Source organism: Panthera onca, chromosome B1 (assembly GCF_046562875.1).
Source record: "Panthera onca isolate mPanOnc1 chromosome B1, mPanOnc1 haplotype 2, whole genome shotgun sequence".
Lineage (NCBI taxonomy): Eukaryota > Metazoa > Chordata > Mammalia > Carnivora > Felidae > Panthera > Panthera onca.
The window spans coordinates 188,489,757-188,509,016 of NC_138342.1; the positions used below are offsets into that span (position 1 = coordinate 188,489,757).

The 19,260-nt window shown below is 40.0% G+C and overlaps 1 protein-coding gene across 3 annotated transcripts in view; it reads left to right on the plus strand.

Annotated features, from left to right (window-relative positions):
• The first annotated feature begins 1,259 nt into the window (after window positions 1-1,259).
• PDLIM3 (PDZ and LIM domain 3) overlaps window positions 1,260-19,260 on the plus strand; it is a 30,267-nt gene continuing 12,266 nt past the window's right edge. For 2 of the 3 annotated variants that reach the window (XM_060652989.3, XM_060652991.3), the window contains exons 1-3: window positions 1,261-1,486; window positions 9,813-9,964; window positions 11,555-11,639. In XM_060652989.3, the coding sequence (XP_060508972.1) occupies window positions 1,394-1,486; window positions 9,813-9,964; window positions 11,555-11,639 (330 nt within the window). In that variant the 5' untranslated portion in view covers window positions 1,261-1,393. Of the gene's footprint in view, window positions 1,487-9,812; window positions 9,965-11,554; window positions 11,640-19,260 lie in introns of all 3 variants that reach the window. The other variant, XM_060652990.3, reaches the window with a different exon arrangement.

Consider the following 19,260-nt stretch of genomic DNA (forward strand, 5'->3'; position numbering starts at 1 on the left):
TGATCTTACACAAGTTACTCAACTTCTAAGAAATTTTCTCACCTAAAAAAAAGAAAAGGAATTATAAGAACATTCTAATGGATTCGGCCTGAGGACGAAGTAAGGGCACGTCAGTACAGCAATCGCTACAGCACCTGAACCCTGGTGATATTCCATGAAGGTTTGTCCCCCCTTTTCCTCCATGCAGTTTCATCTGTCTTGGGGATCCTCTTGATCCACGGCACTCCACCCAGCACCCTCACTCTGGCTGCAAAGCCCACACAGGACACTCTCAATTCCTAGGTTTCTATTATTCTCACCTCCTACGTGCGTCAAAAAAATAAGTGTAGAGACTTCATTTGAGGGAGTTGACAACTGCTCCAGTCAAAATTAAACTATATTTTCAGTATAGTGATGAATCATCTTCTCGTGTATACTCTTAAATATTTATTTTCGAGAGCAAGTGGGGAAGGGGCAGTCTGCACTATGAGCACAGAGCCCTATGGAGGGATCGGTCCCATGAACCACGAAATCATGACTTGAGCCGAGGTAGGGGGCTTAACCGACTGAGCCACCCAGGTGCTCACGTATGCTTTTAAACGCTCACTGGACTGAGTATGTTTGCATGACATTTTCACTTGTATATTTCTTTGTTTTAAAAAATAGGTTTTGAATATATGTGTATACATGTTAATGTATATCATATATACCCATCAATAAATGTGACTATGTGTACTTAATTGCAGAAATGCGTAATAATTATTGATGCTGTGCCAGCCAGTAGGCAGAAATAGCTTATTTAATTCTCAAGATAACCTGAGAGAAGTACAATTATGACTCCTATTTTACAGATGAAGAAACTGAGACTTAAGGACGTTAGGTAACTTAAGCAAGGTCACACAGCTAATAAGTAAATATTAGCTCACTCAAAATTGCTAAACAACTAACTGCATTTATGAAGCTTTTGTTTCATTTTCACTGGAAGCATAGAAGCTGTGCTTTCAGTGCTTTTAACTCCGAATGAAGCGCACTGCTGAGCTCCGCGTCGAAGATAAACAGGAGGACAGGTGTTACTTTAAGAGACCACTGGAGGTTGTAACCCGAAGCCTCCTCCAGCGCCGGCCAGAGTGGTCTGGGAGGCTGCACCCAGCCGGTGCGCGTCGGTAAACTCCCGCGGGTCTGGCGCGTCTCTTTCTTCCAAAGTTGGAGCTCTCCTTGGTGGGAGGGGGTGGGGACGCGGGTAGGCCAGTGACGTCACTCGGGAGCGGGGATAAAGCTCCCCGGCCGCAATCGGGGCGAGGGCACTTTCTGGGGAGCGGAGTGGCTGTCCTGCTCGGGGACACTTGCCGCGGGCAGGGCCACCCCTCGCTGCGCCCCGGTCCCTGGGAGCCAAGGCCACCACGCCAAGAGCACCATGCCCCAGAACGTGGTTCTTCCGGGCCCCGCGCCCTGGGGCTTCAGACTCTCGGGGGGCATAGACTTCAACCAGCCTTTGGTCATCACCAGGGTAGGTGTTTTCGGTTCTTTCGCTGCGAGTCGGGGGCTGGCGTGCGGAGGGTTGCCCAGGAGCGGAGAGTGGCCAGCAAGCCCCGGGTGCGCTGGGTGTGGGTCCTCCGCTTCGGGCTCACAGTTCGAGGGGCGGTAGCAACTTGGCAAAGCAGCTGGGAGGATGCAGGGCAACTCACGAGAATTTACAAAGTCCGCTCCAATGGTCTCTGCATCCTCTCGGTCCCCAGCAACTTTCCAGGAGAGGTGAACTGACAGCGTGATTCCCCTGGGCTCCGAGAAGGCTAGGCTGCGAGGGGTGGGGGCGTGGGGGCTCCTGCTCTCGAACCCCCGTTTCCTTTCAGTAACAAAAGAAATGAGGTCCCAGGAAGGAGGGAGGGATGACTGACATTGGCGGTGGTTCCTCAGAGCCAAACGCGCACCTGAGCGCTTTTCTCCTACGGATGAAAACTTCGGCACAGCGCTGATCGCAGGGCACAACCTGGGTCGGCCAAGTTGGAACCGCTCATATCAGCCCAGACGGGGAAAATATTATGAATGTGTTTTCCTAGGTTTCCAGGCATTTTGAATAAATATTTTCCAAAGCTGGGAATTTGGCTTAGGAATCATCACCTTATAACTCAAACTACAAAGAAAACCCGTCAGATAGTTTAGTTTACCTGATGGAAAGTCACATTCAGCCTAGTAACTCTGAAAATAATACTTTATTATCAGAGTCCAGCTTTCCTTACTTAATATTCCCTGGAGTATTGTCTAATTTGAAAAAAAAAAAAAAAAAAGAAAGAAAGAAAGAAAAAGGAAATTTCAGGATTTCTGTCCTGTCAGTAAATAAGTGATTTGTCTAGTTGATTTTTTTTCTAACACAAGTGTCTGTCTTAATAGAAAATTATTACTTCAATTATCAATATAAGGTATATTAAACATAATCAAAAAGCATAAACTTTCAGAATATTATACTTTTCTTATGTTTTCTTCTTTACTGCTTATAGTGTATTTTATAAACGTATACTTTATAATCTGACTTACTCCTATAGAGTTTTAAACAAGGTAATACCTTTTAAATTCTGCTTTACTTATATATCTATGAGTTTGGGGAACCAATGTCTTTTTAAAATATCTCACAACATGTACCATACATATATACATACGCATACCATGGAACATTTCAAGCTTTGTTTTACATTTTTTGAAAACATATAAACACATCTGACATGTGTTTTTGTATGAGACATGAAAACTTAACATACCTCCAAAAAAGTTCCTAAGTAAATTAAGCAGAAAATGGTTCAGTGATCTGGGCCAAGCAATGAATGCCTTTTATGGATTTACCAACCAAAACGGTTTCCATTATCTCTACTAAGAAATATTTTTAAAGTTTCTGAAGCAGTTTTCATTTGCTTAGATGAAAGGAAATAAGCTCTTGAATCTTAACAAAGGATAACTCATAGTAAACACTAAAGAAATAATTTCGTCACCAAAATCTCTTAAGTGATTTATAAAAGAAATATCTTGCTATTACTACGTAACACATCAATATGATTAATCTTATGTTTGAAATTTTGCATTGTTGACATTATAAATAACGTTTATTTTAAAGCGGTACTTGTATTTTGCCACTGGACTACAGGAGCTATTGGCAAATGTAGTTGACACGACAATTATTATTTAGGAAGCCAATTCATACTTGAATTTTTGATTCATTACTAATTTGTATCACTCATTTTGACATGGTTCAATAACAATGCGTGACCATAAATGATTATTTCATTGGACTCTGCCTTTTCTCTTCAATTAATTTAATTCAAGAATAGCAGGTAAAATTCAGCTATTTTGTATTCCAAGTGCTCCCCAAACCATGCGCATGACAGATTCATATTGAGTAAATGAAAATATATTCACTTGAACTTTTTTGCCATCGTGAACACCTAACTGAGAATATTTCCATTAAAATTATAAGAACAGTAAAAATCACTTGTAACAACACTAAAAGATATTACACAAAACGAATGATCAGTGTTATAATTAAACAGTAAAATTCGGGGTGCCTGGGTGGCTCAGTCGGTTGAGCATCCGACTTCGGCTCAGGTCATGAACTCACATCCCCTCACCAGGCTCTGTGCTGACAGCTCAGAGCCTGGAGCCCGGTTTGGATCCTGTGTCTCCTTCTCTCTCTGTTGCTCCCCTCCCCCTCAAAAATAAATAAAGATCTCAAAAAAAAAAAAAAAAAAAAAAAAAAAAAACCCACAGTAAAATTCTATTGCTTGTATCATTTTTGTATTATACGGACCGGTATTGGTATGATTGTATGTGTGTTAGTGCACTCCTTTGCTTCCTGGGCATGCTCCTTAGCCCTTTATATGCACTAACTCACTTAAATCTCGTAATAATCCTGTAAGAGAAGTAGTAGTGATACCTTTTTGCACATGAGAGAATGCAGTTTCAAGAATTTCATTAACCTGCTGACGATCACAAGTGGACGGAACTTGACACTCGCCCTGCCTGCCTCCAAAGCCTGCATTCTGAAGTCCACACATTTAAGAAGAATCTTGCTTGTTGTGCAGATCTTTGCCACCAGGTGTTTTGCGCCATCCGCTTCACCGCCTGGTCCTACTGGTTCCCAATCTTTAACATCTACCATGTCCCTCTTTTTCCACCACTGTCCCTCTTCAAGCTTCCGTGACCTCACACCGAGCTCTTTGTCTGCCCTCCCAGACTCACTCTGTATCTTCCTACCAGCTGCCTTGGGGAGGGCTTCTCTCTTCCCCCTTCTTAAAAATCCTTCAACGGCGACACCAGTTTAGAGAGAATAAAATGTGTGGTCTTTGCTCACATTCCCGGCCTCCGCCCTCTTCCCAACTCAAGTTTCCAACTTCGTTTCCTCCCTCCCTCTTCCTTCTCTCTCCCTTTCCTCCTCGCCCTGCATAGGTTGACCGGCATTTGTGTCACTGCCCTGGACGACTTAGATTTCTCTACCACATCTACACCCATCATTTTTCTCCAGATTTCTCCTCCTCACTCTACCCCACTGTCCTCTGTGCCTATGGAAACCCAATCAAATACCACTCCCATAGTATTCTTGTAATAACAAGCATTTCATCCATTTGCTTACCGTAGCTTTTGCCCTGCAACCTCTCCTTTATACCATGCTTTGTGCCACAGATGTTTCAGTACATCGGTATCCCACAAGTTGCATGCTCCCCGAAGGCAGGAACTTCTAAAATTTAGGGGCCACTCAGTGCTGAGCACGGAATATAGACATGACATGAATGATTGTTTAAATTGTTCGCTTTTGATGTAACTATTATTATCACAATAGGTGCAGATTGTATGCTCAAAATATTCTACAATAAAGATAAGTGAGAATTGTTTTATTGTTAATTGTTCTGTCTGTGTGAGCTAAGTTCCTGAGTATGCAAAGAATTGAGAAACCAATGCCTAGACTTAATACCACCAAAATTCCTATAAATGAGACACGTGCCTCAAGTCAAATCGGCTTTTGTCTTGCAGCAAGCTATGGCCTTCCCTCCTTGCTCCACACTCTGCAAATGCAAATGCTCCTAGACGGTGGGCCTCTGCTCCACTAGAGTTGGGGCAGGGGGTTGCCAGTGTGACTCTCTCTAGCAATTGATATTACAATTCACAGAATTAGGTAGGGCAAAGGGTCCCCACTCCAGAAACCATTGGCAATCCACTTAATCAGCCGGGTTGATTTGTATCATAAAAGACATCAGAAGTAAGGTAAACCAAACTCCAGGCACCCTTGACAAAAAATTAGCAGTGGGTTGTGATACGCACAATCTGTAGGAAAATAGTTTCTAGGCAATAGGTGTGCTATGCCAGGTGCAATATGAATTTCCGTTGTGTATGTGGAAGGGTTGTTACTGCAAACACCATACATTACTGGCCTCTGCATTTCGCAGAATAAATCTGAGGCTCACATCTCTAAGTGAGCAGCTTTTCTTTTTCTGGCAAGAAGATTCTAAGGAGTCTCTTTCTTTTTTTTAAATGTTTGGACCACCCAGAAGGTGGATCTGCTATCACGGCCAAGTTACAGATGGTTTGTTTGCACAAACGGTCCAGTTTGGAATAAAGTACAAGTTTCTTTTGTGTATGAGATGTAAAATTATTGTATACATCTGATGCTGGTATGTACTTTCCCACTCAATGCCTCTCCCTCCCCCTCCTCCTCCCTCCTTCCTATTCAGAGCACAGTCCGGCCAAGATCACGGCTAACTGAGAACACTATATGGACTTGGGTACCAATATAGAAAATGTTACTGTATTCTGAAGTTTTGCAGGCTTGAACATAGAAAAGTATGTTACTCCAATATAAACTATATTTGAAATTTGAGTTTTTAGAAAGAAATGCTTACAGTTGAATGCAATCCTTTACCAGGATTCAAGTGCAGTAGGAAGGTCAATGGGAAAACCTGTTGAATTTTATTCGACCAAACACATGTCTGCATGGCAGTGCTGGTTCATATGTTCATAACATTCATTATTAATTATCTATTAATTGCAGAAATATCTGTTAATTGCACAAATATCCCACAAATATCTATTGATTGCAGAATGTACTGTATGTGGAAGGCACTGTGGGGGATACAGTTATAATGTAATGGGTTTCTACACCCCTGAGACGCTCGAATAGGAGAAGGGACATAATACATACATAACACAGCCTGTCCAGGATTCTGTGACACAGCCTGTCCAGGATTCCGTGCGAAAAGTATGGCCAAGGGTAGGAGGAGTCAGGGCAAAGACTGCCTGCAGGAGGGGCCTTGTAGGATGGTGAAAGAACTTGAGCTACAGAGTTAGACCTACAAGGAATTACAGATTTTCACAGGATGTGTGGCCCTAAGCAAGCTTCTTCTACTCTGAGAGCATCAGTTTTCTCATCTTAAAAGAGTGTCTTGAGAATTCAGTGAGATAATAGTTCTCAGTATTACAATACCAATAATAGTTCTCAACCCCAGCTGCACAGTAGATTCACCCAGATAACTTGTGAAAATACTCATGCCCAGGCGCTATGTATAGAGCTTCTGATATGATTGGTCTGAGGTATGGCCCTAGAAATGTAGATTACAGCCAGGCACCAGAGGGCTTTAGATGCCAGGTAGATCATTGGAGTTTATTTGCAGGCAACAGAGAACAACTGAACAACGGGCTCTCTCACTATTTTGACTCATACCCCACAGCACAGCCCTTTAGTATATACTTGCCTTGTTCGTAACTATTTTAATCATTTTTATCCTTAACATAAACGTGTCACCACGGCCATATCTTGTGCTTCCCTCCTGTCTCCTGCAGTAAGTAGAATATTATAGATGCTTTATCTGTGATTTAAATTAGTTTTTTTTCCAAATGGACCCAAACAATACATTGATATGAATAATGGAAATCACCCGAGGCATTTGTTGAAACACAAATTCCCTCGTTCCTCTCCTAGAGTGTATGATTTGTGATTCCAGGCATTTAGGGTATGATGGGAGTCTTTATGACAAGCAAGAACCCCAGGTTCTAACATGTTTTAACTCAAAGAAAAGACTTCTGGTCTTAGGAGTTTAAAAATAGATAGTACTGATTTTGACAAACTATAGCTAGAGAAAATTAAAAGTTTAATATTATTTTTATCCCTGCAAGTCACACTAGGGATGGAAACTTTTATTCTTCTAACAGTTCTGTGTCTGGGAGAATTTCCAAATGGAAAACAGCTATGAAATGTCTCCCAAAGGCTGAGATCTAATAATCCCCATTGTCTTCACCAAGCTTCTATTAACTGTTCCTATCAAAAAATGATGACAATCACTATAGTGACATGATCACAGAATTGAAGTGAGTACAACAAATATTTTAGTGATGAGACTGAAGATCTCAAAGTATGAGAATTTATTACCTCAGCAATTTTATTCATTTAGATGAAACTTGGATATCCCTTAGAGCAACAATGTTAAACAGAACTGATAGCTAGATTAAGTAAATAGAGAAAGAAAATGAATGAATGACTATCCTCAAGTAAAATATTAAAAACAACCTAGTTTATTCCTGGAGCAGTTAGAGGTTTAAGTCAAGTCCTATGCATTCTTCTCCTCTAAACAGTGGAAATTTGCAGATGTAACAATGAGATGGGTTGACATTAATAGCTATAATCTTTGGTTCTGTAGGGAGTAGGTCTTTTTGTTCCATGAGCTTATTTAAATATCCACTTCATTCATTTTTAATTATCCATTAATTCTAAACACTGGAATATACGCTGCAATGTATTAGAAATATACATGCTACTATAGATATTCTCAAGAACTTCCAGTCTGGTTGCCAAGACAATACACAAGTAAATAAACAAACATTAAAATACAAATTGTCTTCAGGAAGGAAGTGACTAAAATGTAATGGTGGAGAATGATGGGGGAGGGTCTGGAGAAGCTACTTCAGATGTTTGGGGAAGTCTCTTTGAGAATGTGATATTTAAGTCTAGACCTAAAGGATGAGGAGAAGCAACTGGGTGAAGAGTGGGGGAAACACTTTGGGCAAAAAGAACAGTGCATGTGAAGCCCTGAAGAGGGTTGCCCTATTTGAGGAACTAAAAGGAAACTGCAATAGCTACAGCACAGTGGGTGATGGGAGCAGGAATGGTGTAAGATGATGTTAGAGAAGTAGGTAGGATAAAACCAGGTAAGGACTATTAGGTGGTTGTAAATAATTGGGATTTACCCAGAAAGGGAGTAGGTATAGCAGTCAAACACTGAATACTCAGTATGGTAATAATTTCTAATTTGCTATCTTTTAAACATTTAATAACCATACATTTCCCATTAAGTATTCCTTTCATCCCCCCAGCCCACCCTCCCAAAAAAGAAATCCATGTGGGTTTCTTGTAGATAGCATAAAACTGGATTTTTTTTTTACCTAGTTTGACAATCTCTGTTAAAACATCAGAATATGGTTAGACCATTTACATTTAATGTAATTACTGATAAGGTTCAATTAAAATTTAGCATCTTGTTAGTTGTTTTTATTTGTTCAATCTGTTTTTCATTCATGGAGAAGAGATTGTTTATGGATGCAAACTTCCCTGTGTCTGCCATCCCCAAGGGTTCTCGAATCTCAATGCTAACTTTAGTAATTTGTTCATAATTTTGACTGAATTCTTCTTTATGGCTAAAATGGTGGTCCCATGTTCCTCTATGCTCTGATACAGTGATACGAGTTGCTTACTTTCTGTGGAGGCACCTGTCTTTCCTTGGATCCCAGGCCAGTTGGTTGCCCTGCAGCTTTAGCTCTCTGAATAGTTCATTAAAGGTTATAATTTTGTATATTATATGGCTTCTTCTTATCAATGCAGGAGTCATTCTCTTTCTAGCTTTCTACAGCCTATATCCCCCTTCATGTGAATTTCAAAGATCATTACTTATAGGGATGCTACAGTAGTTTCAATTCAAATATAAAAGCTCCCTAATTTGGGGGAGTTGTATTCCCAAATAGAGAGTTATGGGTGAAATAATACCTAAAGAATGAACTGTTTTGTTTAAAGCAAAGAAAATATGATTCAAGCAGGGATTTAAGGAAGATGTTTTAAAAGAGAATAAGAGAGGTCATTATAGATGACATGTCATTAGTAAAAAACAAAAATATTTAGCATGGTGGAAAAATAGAGCTAACACAATTGACCAATTAAGAGTTATTTTAAGTTAGATTTAAAATTCCCTGCCCAACTTGTACCCCAATGTTTATAGCAGCACTCTCAACAACAGCCAAATTGTGGAAAGAGCCTAAATGTCCATCAACTGATGAACGGATAAAGAAATTGTGGTTTATATACACAATGGAGTACTACGTGGCAACGAGAAAGAATGAAATATGACCCTTTGTAGCAACATGGATGGAACTGGAGAGTGTGATGCTAAGTGAAATAAGCCATACAGAGAAAGACAGATACCATATGGTTTCACTCTTATGTGGATCCCGAGAAACTTAACAGAAACCCATGCGGGAGGGGAAGGAAAAAAAAAAAAAAGAGGTTAGAGTGGGAGAGAGCCAAAGCATAAGAGACTCTTAAAAACTGAGAACAAACGGAGGGTTGATGGGGGGTGGGAGGGAGGGGAGGGTAGGTGATGGGTATTGAAGAGGGCATCTTTTGGGATGAGCACTGGGTGTTGTATGGAAACCAATTTGACAATAAATTTCATATATTAAAAAATAAAAAAAAATAAAATTCCCTGCCCAGTGAAACATTTAAAATGTTACCAAGCTGAAAATATAAATGTCAGTCACAAAACTCAAGATAGTGCAGAATGTTGTTTTTTAAATGATGCCATGATTTCTTCCAGATTACTCCGGGAAGCAAGGCGGCAGCTGCCCACCTGTGTCCGGGAGATGTCATCCTGGCTATTGATGGCTTTGGTACAGAGTCCATGACTCACGCGGATGCACAGGACAGGATTAAAGCAGCAGGCCACCAGCTGTGCCTCAAAATTGACAGGTGCTCTTTAATTAATGGTGTTAAAATGTGATCTGTTTTGCAGGAGAACCTGAACTAGAACTAGAAATGATTTCATCCTCCCAGTGCAAAGGAGGGTCACAGGGCCTAGAATTTTGACTGGCTTTTTTTAAACATATCAGCCACTTTGGTCTGTTCTTCACTGATGTCAGTCTAGTAGTTGCTAACAAACTATTTCTGAAAAGAATTCTTTGGAATGTCACAATAATGAAAGAGGCTAAAAGAATTCTTTTTCCTGTTAATAGCACCATTAAAGGTACTGGCCACAGAAACAATGTACAGGACAGCTACTTGTACTGTTGTTCTAAATGCAGTAGAGAATGGGATGGAATTTAAAGATTCTCCAAAAGAATCTCTTGACTTACCAAAATGTGATCATGTTGAAAACCAGTTGCTAATACCCTGTATGCCATTGGCTGTTTTGTACAGAATTCAGCCCAGAAGAATCTGACCAGGTATAAGAGTGGCTGTGGAGTGAGAGTGTTAGAGAATGAGATATTTCTAACAACAACAACAAAAAAAAAAAAAAAATTAGGAAATTGAACCTGATCTCTTGCCATAGCCCATTGTGAAAATAATGTTTTCACATTAAATAGTGGTTGTTAGTGTGTGTTTATCCTGCTGTTATTGTATTCCCAACTTTCCCTGCTGTGGTTCAGAAGGCACAATCAATCAGCCAATTGCCATTTCAGGGGTGAGATTGACTCTTTTCCTATTTACCCACGACCTGTGTTCCTGCCAAGCACACAGTCCCTTAGGAGCACATGGTCCCAAACAGATACATGAGAAGGACATGAGATTGGACAAAGCTCATTTCCTTGATGCCAACAGTAAATCCCCCTGGCAAACCACTCCGTGTCTCCTGCAGTGGCCTGGGTAGGAAGGAGGGAAGGAGGGAAACCTAGAGCATTTGCCCTGTGGTCATCGGCCTCCAGGATCTTCCTCTCCTGTACTGTTGCCTGCAGGTACTGGCAACCTACTTTCTCCAGAAACTGTACAATGTCTTTTCCTTCGTTCAGGCTCTTATAACAAAAATACCATAGACTGGTTGGCTTAAACAACACAAATTTATTTCTCACAGTTCTAGAGGCTAGAAGTCTGAGACCAGGGTGCCAGCACGGTCAGGTTCCTGATTATATCCTCACATGGCCTTTCTTGGTGCATGCACACAGAGACAAGAGACCTCAGATCTCTTCCTCTTTATGTAAGGACATTGATCCTATCATGACAGCTCTACCCTCATGACCTACTCTAATCCTAATTACCTCCCAGAGACCTCACCTACAAATACCATCACACTGGGGCCTGGGGCTTCAACATGGGGACTTGTGGGGGGACCCAAACTTCAGTCTATAGTAGTCCTCCATGCAATTTTTATCCACTCAAGTTTCCCCAAAAGTATGCAAAACACTAATTAGATGGGAGAATACAGAATAATGACCAGGGAACATTGCTTTTGCTTAAACTATCAAGGTTTGATAGTATCTCGATAAATATTATGGGAGATGAAAGTATACTATAACTTAAAGTACCATTAGAATTTGGAGCTTACAAAATTTCTTTTATTTACAGGGCAGAAACTCGCTTATGGTCTCCACAGGTATCTGAAGATGGGAAGGCTCATCCTTTCAAAATCAACTTGGAATCAGAACCACAGGTATGAATTTTAGAGTAAATGATATTCACATTCTATTTCCTTTTAAATGATGTGGACACCTTCCAAGAGGAAGAAGTGGCAAATACAAAAAACTTAGAATGAGCCACCTGATGGAGCCATTGTCTGTCTTTACCCTGTGAGATTAATTTGTATTATCCATGTGCTTTTTCCATCAGGAAAAAAAAGAAGTATGCCCAGACAAGCACCTTGTTAAAAGATAGATATGTTCTCTGGAAAAATTTGGCTGTATCTATGTACAGTCCACTTATTTTTTCATTCTTTTTGATGGACTTCTGCCATATGACCATGACATAATCCAAGAAGTTTAAAATGTTAAAACAAAGCTAAACAAAATTAGGGTCTAGCATTTGAAACAGGTGTCTCTAATTTAATAATTATTGTGAACTTCAATTCTTCCAGGTCTTCACCCAGATTTTATTTTACATTCTTCTTTAATTCTCAGTTCTGGAGTTCTATAATTAAGTTTACTCGACAAAAAAGGGTTTGCATTATGTAATCATGGTGATATTCTGCCCATGCAGGAGAATTACAAAAGACAGAGGATTTTCCCTTGAGGCAATTCTAATGAGCTAAATTAATCTAATAATCTGATGCCTATCTGACCATGTCTATTTTCAAAAGCTCCAAAAACACTGAAATTAAACTAACCCTCAATCGTGCTGTATGCAAAATGTAATTAAGGAAAGGATTTTAGAACCTCTCCTTAGCCAGAGGTTTCCCAAGTTTAGAGAGACAGCTACATAAACTGGGTATCCCTTTTTAAAAAATTTTTTTTAATGTTTATTCATTTTTGAGAGACAGAGAGAGACAGAGCGTGAGCAGGGGAGGGGCAGAGAGAGAGGGAGACAGACACAGAATCCGAAGCAGGCTCCAGGATCTGAGCTATCAGCACAGAGCCCGACGTTGGGCTCGAACCCACGGATCGTGAGATCATGACCTGAGCGAAGTAGGACACCCAACTGACTGAGCCATCCGGGCACCCCTGGGTATCCCTTTTTAAACAAGTATTCCTACTAAACTGATTAAATATTCCCAAACTGTAGTTTTCCTATATAACTGCTGCAAATGCATTGAAAACATATTTGTAATTTATGCTTTAGCAACATCTGCCTTTTCAGGATCAACTCCTGCATTTGTCCCTTCCAGTTTTCCACTTTCTTCATAAGCCTCCATTTTCTCCTCAGTAAAAACGCGTTCAGAGTAACGTGTACCTGTGTCTCATCGGGCTTCTCAAAGACCTAAATAAAACACTATAGAAAAAGAACTTGGCACATCGAATTGTTTATAGAGATTTCAATTTAGTGGGAGCTCTTGGTGGGACTGGTATGGTACCCGCCTCCCACCAGGCTGTGATCAGAAGGCCTCTGGCCTCTCCTGACAGTGAGGCGGGAGCTGCCCACGCGATAGGACCTCCTAGACACCAGGACTGCCTTCCACATCACCATTACAAGGGTCATTACAAACTGCTTTGGATCAAAACTTTATTTTCAGTTCAAATACAATCCCCCCAGGAGAAGAAACATCCTGAGTAGTTTAACCTTTAGAGAGCATGAGTTTATTAGATCCTCGCCCTAGACCTTTGACTGGAAGAAAGGAAGAGCCTGAGCCTAAAAATCATTAAGAGCAAAGGAGGAGAAAACAGGCCCCAAAGGCAGGGAGCGTGATCTGGGCTATCCATGAAGGTGAGGACTGCTGTGTCTGTTCTCTTTACTCTGAGCCTCCCGGGCAGAGCACACAGCAAGCGCTCAATAAATACCTGACAAATGAATGAAAGGAAATGGATAAACTGCCTCTTCTACCATCGCCCAGGACCAAACCTGGGAACCAATTCTCAGAATGGTGCTTGGCTGCCCCCAGCCCCGGCAGCTGCAGGGTAAAAGTGGTCATGCAAGTTGAATGCGATTTAGGTCAGGCGAGAGCTCAGCTCTTCAGAGAAGGGATCTGAATGCTGGTGGTGGCTTAGCCCCTGGCCTCCGAGGTGGATTGGTGAAGAACAATACCTGTGATCAACATTACCTTAGATAGAAGACAAGACTGCAGGAGGAAAAAACAAAGTTCCCAGGCAGAGCCGTCACTTGTAGATAGTCCTTTGCAGGAATCCCTGAGCTTCGTCCCACCTCCAGTTCATCCCTTAGAGGCAACGCGTGAGAAAAAGAGATCATGTGGTGCTTTAAAAAACAACAGAAAGAAAGGAAAGTTTAAGGCTCACACATATGCATTTATTGACCACCCAATCTCTTATTGTCACCAGGACGAAATGGATAAAATTCTGAATTTCCTTTTCCGTATATAGTACACATCCAAAATTGTACTGCACCCTTCCGCAAATTAATTTTCCATTCCAGACTTCTCCTAATGTTCAAAATCTGATCTCACCAATATGAGCCGCTAAGATATGGGGTCAGGGGCACCTGTTGGCTCCCTCGGTGGAGCATCCGACTTCAGCTCAGGTCATAATCTCACGGTTTGTGAGTTGGAGCCCTACGTTGGGCTCTCTGCTTTCAGGGCAGAGCCTGCTTCAGATCCTCTGTCTCTCTCTCTCTCTCTCTCTGTGCCCCTTTTCCACTTGTACCCTCTCTTTCAAAAATACATAAACATTTTTAAAGATTAATAAAAAAAAAAATAGATACGACCAAAGTACCAAATCCCCAGTGATCCCTCACCATGTTGCAGTACCTGCTCTGGCATGTGGGTGCCTCAGCAAGTATTTAGCAAGCACAGGCTGAGCTCAGACCAAAATGGGAGCCTGTGTTTTGCTAACATCTGTCCAGAAGTGGAGTTTAAGGGAAATTGTCTGAGTTTTCGTTCTAGAAGAAGCCCCTTTTATAAATCTACAAGTTTGAATTTATGATCATAATTATTACAAAAACTGGACTTTTAAAAATAACCCTAATTTTAAATACTCTGGCCTCTCCTCAATCATATATTAGTCCATGTGTCCTACATCTTGGGGTTAAGCAATATGGATATTTAGGATAGCACAAATGGGGGAAACAGAGAGAATGAGATAGGTTTAAAAAAAAAAAGAACGAAAGGTGAAGCTTGGGTTAAAGGCTCCAGAAGCCAGTCAGATGGAGCCTCTGAACATTCCTTTACTTTGAGTCATGGCTCATTCTTACTGGCACCCTCTCAGGGAGGCCGGTGTTCGAAGGTCTCAGAGATAACAACCATTTCAGTTCTTCCCTTAATGGGCCAGAGGCCTCCTACTCTGATGATCCTCAGGCCAGATTTCTGCATGATCGGTTCACGTAACTTGGCACTTCAGGACGGACATTCCCTATGAACATAGCTCAGCTTTAGCACAACCCCTGCGATCCGAAACGCCAAAGCATAAACTGAACAAAATGCAATGATTGAAAGAAAATGATAAGCAGTGAATTTAACTTGGAGCATGAGTGTGGAGGAAAGCTAAACGGAGGTTATGTTTGTCTTCTTATTTTATTTTTTTAATTAACACGACACCACGCAAAACGATGTCTTGCAAAGAGAGGTCTTCCCCCCACGCACACACCCAAAATAGGAACTTTGCAAATAAGGCAACTTTATGGACAACAAAGATGTGTCTGTCTGAGAAATAAATGCTGTTGATATATCATGCTTCAAGACGCCACTGTAGATGAGTAGAAAATGCCATCGAGCAAAACAGTATTTGAGCTCTTATTTCTTAAGCCAAGTGAAACTTTCACTGTAAATTCTGTGACCTTGGCTATTAGAATAAAATACTTTTCATTTTAAAAGTAATGTATATTCGGGGCGCCTGGGTGGCTCAGTCGGTTAAGTGTCCGACTTCAGCTCAGGTCATGATCTGACGGTCTGTGAGTTTGAGCCCTGCGTCGGGCTGGCTCTGTGCTGACAGCTCGGAGCCTGGAGCCTGCTTCAGATCTGTGTCTCCCTTTTTCTCTGCCCCTCCCCCACTCACGCTTTATCTCTATCAAAAAATGAATAAATATTTTAAAAATTAAAAGTAATATATATTCATTGAGGGGGAAAAATATTACATCCTACCACACAAGCCCTGCCACAATTAAGAAAATGTTAGTGTATTTATTTCCAGTCTTTTCCCTATGCATAGATTCAGGCTTTGGGGACTTTCCTTTTACAGTTATAGTAACAATTGACATGAAATTTTAATGCCTAGTTTTTTTTTTCATTTGTTCATGCTATTATTAAAAAGTTAAATTTTGTTTTTTTGAATTTAGACTTGAATCTTAGACTTAAAAAGAAACTTAGAAGTTGTTTAGATCAACCCACAGCCATTGAATAAAAGCCTTCCATCCACACTGAACCTGGCCTGGGAGCAGATATGCATTTTCCTATACAAAGCATTATATTAGCATTATATATTAGCTGTAGGCTAACGGTATGTTGTTAGAGGTCTGTGTCCTTCAAAGCCGGCATTCTCAAATAAGACATTATGCTTATCTTTGTTTAATGTTAGTTGAACAACTCAAAATTATAATGTAGCTATCACAACACAGGAAAGATGCTTTTCAGAAACAAACATCATTCATTTCTAAATGAGAAGATAACTGTTTCTGTCTCCATAAAAGAATTACATCCTTGGCCCTAGAAGATCTGATAATAAAGACGTATAGGAACTCTACACACAATCAAGTGAGGTATGGGTTGGAGTTGTTTATATTTTCAAAAGATAGATTTGTCTATAATTTTGTGATGACTGGAAGGCGGCCCATTCAAAACAAGCTTTCTTAATCCCCAAACTGTTCCCTACTATATACGGGAAACACTTGAAACAGATCACTGAAAAAAATTTGCAGGGGTGACTATTTTTCTTTTGAGGGGTGAGCATGAGGTCAGGTGGTGATTGTTCATAAATTCCAAACATGACAAAATACCATTAGTTCTTCAGCGTGCCTTGATCGAAGGTATGATCCCTTGTTTTCCTTATTTTCCCACCACTTTTTTTTAGTAAGTACATACATACGTCTATGTATGTACCATGAAACATGTTGTTTCTTTTGGAGCTGGTAATAGCCTCAGTTCTTGGGCTGAATCTTTATCTATGGACAACTTCTTCAAGTAGGAAGTTGAAAGGTGCAACTGTCTTGGAATGCTGTCACTGCTGAGGTCATCCTAAGGGCTTGGAGATTGTTGTCACCAGCTGCATTCTCCCCAATATCAGCAAGCCTCCATCTAGTTGCCTAGCTTTTACTCTGTTGGCTCTAGCACTTTATTAATTCAAACTATTATTCCTTAGTATAAGCTCCTAATATATAAAAATAACATTTAAAATGCATTCATTAACTGCAGTGGTTACTTATTGAATTCCCAAGAGATGAGAATCATTTGGATGCTTTTGTCTGGGTAAAATAAACACAAGAGCTGGACTGTATTGACTGCTGTATAATTTTTTACTGGTATTACTGTTATGAATGATTTTCCAGAAAATGTAAAAAGAAATTAATGTGGAATACCAAACTTGTCATTGGCTTTGTCTTTTGATTCTGTTTGACCATCAACAACGATGGAAGACTTGGATATAATGTTGCCTCCCCGTGCCATACTTAAATTTGTTTACCTTTGATGTATACAACTTCATTGTGCTTTTTTGGAATGACTCTAGCAGCCCATAAACTAATGCTTTGCAAAGCCTAAATACAAATGTTTGAAGCCTATATTAGATTGAATTCTATATTCTTTTATATCCTCTTATGATTATGTGCAGAAAGTAAGGTTTTTTTTTTTTTATTTTAACAAATTACACATTTATGACCTTTGCAATATATAACCAAAACTGAAAGCAAAGAAAAAGGTTGGAGCTGATTAACTCAAATGCTGCTTTTCGGAAGCACTACTAGAAATTATTAGTGCACAAATATTTTCAGTGAAGATGCCTCATTTACAGGACAATCACCACCCATGTTTATTAATCATTTTAAGACTAAGAAGAAATAAGGGCCGCGACTTTTTTCCCCATAAAACCATCATATCACATTAACTAATTTTTTAAATTCAATTCTATTTATCAAGATCTTTAAGGCGTATCATACTTTGTTAAAAAAAAATTCCACAAAGCTTGAGTCCTTCAGTTCTGCCTGATTCACTCTTTTAATTAGCCTGAGAAATTAATAATTTACCAAAACTAAATGAGGCAATTAGCCTTCTTCTTTCATTTCAAAAAGAGTAACAAAGGCTTGAATCATCACCACTGGCATTACCTACAATTATTTCCAATTCACTTTTTTCCTGCCCTAATAATGGCTAATCAGAAATCATAAAAAACAACAACAACAACAACAACAACAAGCAGAATTGATCATTAAATCAGCCAAAACAATCAGATGGTGGCACTGTATAAATGTGTGACTACACACATTTTCCCATATTCTGGGACTCAGCATTTTTCTAAAGCCACATTTGGTGATTTCAGTCATTCTGCTGCCTAATAGCAGCAACCCTACTGTCCCCCAAAGAACTCCTAGGCAGTGAGCCATTATTCTGGAGGTAAAAATAATGAATCAGTAAGATGCCAGTCAATCCAATCACACTATAGGATCACAGCCTATTGTATTCAACTCAGACCTTCTCAAGTTTAAGAGGCTATCATAATACACGGCCCAAGGTTGATGAGAGAAAAGTTGCTCTCTACCACATCCCCGATTTTCAGGCACCAGGAGATTTGGGGTAGCTGGAGTCACAGACTCAGTACAGCTAGTATTTGAAGCTGTACCCCATTTGCCTGTTACAACTATTAAAATTTTAAGTGAACTTTTCCAAGAAACCTAGATGGGGGAATAGGGACTTCGTGTGAAGAGTGGCTGTTCAGAATCAAAACACCGAAGCATCATGTGGCGTGGGTCCCTAAAGGAAGCTGTCGGTATGTTCTCAAGCACAAGAATCTGTGTGCAAAACTCTGGTTCCTCCCCTAAGAAAGAAGACAGTCTCTTTTTCTAACAACAACCAAAAAAAGCGCCATCCCACCATTTACTCATTTGTAATGACAAGAAGAGAAAAAAATGACATGAGCAAGAATATTACAAGACCTTCTTGGTTTTTTTAATAAAAACAGCCTCCTTTCAGTAACATTTCAAAGAATCATAAATGTTTGTGCTAGTTGAAATCTGTGTGAAAAATTGGTGGCACATTCACCAAAGTAAGTGAAGTCGATGTGAATGCGTGAGTGAAAATATTGGAAAGATTTATCTTACTGATTCTGCCAAATGAAAAGATCTGGAAAGAGAATCAGCTTGTGTATATTTTAGCCTTCCCTCCTGGTTTTCTTCTGTCGCTTAGGAGAAAAAGATATTTAATGACTTTACGAAATTACAAATCTCTGTAAAAATTGGAAAACCAGATTCCTACATTAAAAAATAATAACATAGAGTTTCCGATCATTCAGGCATGTTTCAGAGTTTGGGACTCGGATGTTTGATCCTTTTCTCCAAGCAATAAAGTGGAGATCCTCTTGTGAGTCTTATACATTAGCTATCTGAATTGTTGACTTTAGTCCTTCTGGGACTAAAAGAAACATGAAAAGTTCTTTAAACACACAACGTGCAATCATCACAAAAAAAAAAAAAAGAAAAGAAAGTTTCCATATACATGGTATCCCTGCTCTCATAAGGAAAAAATAGTCCTT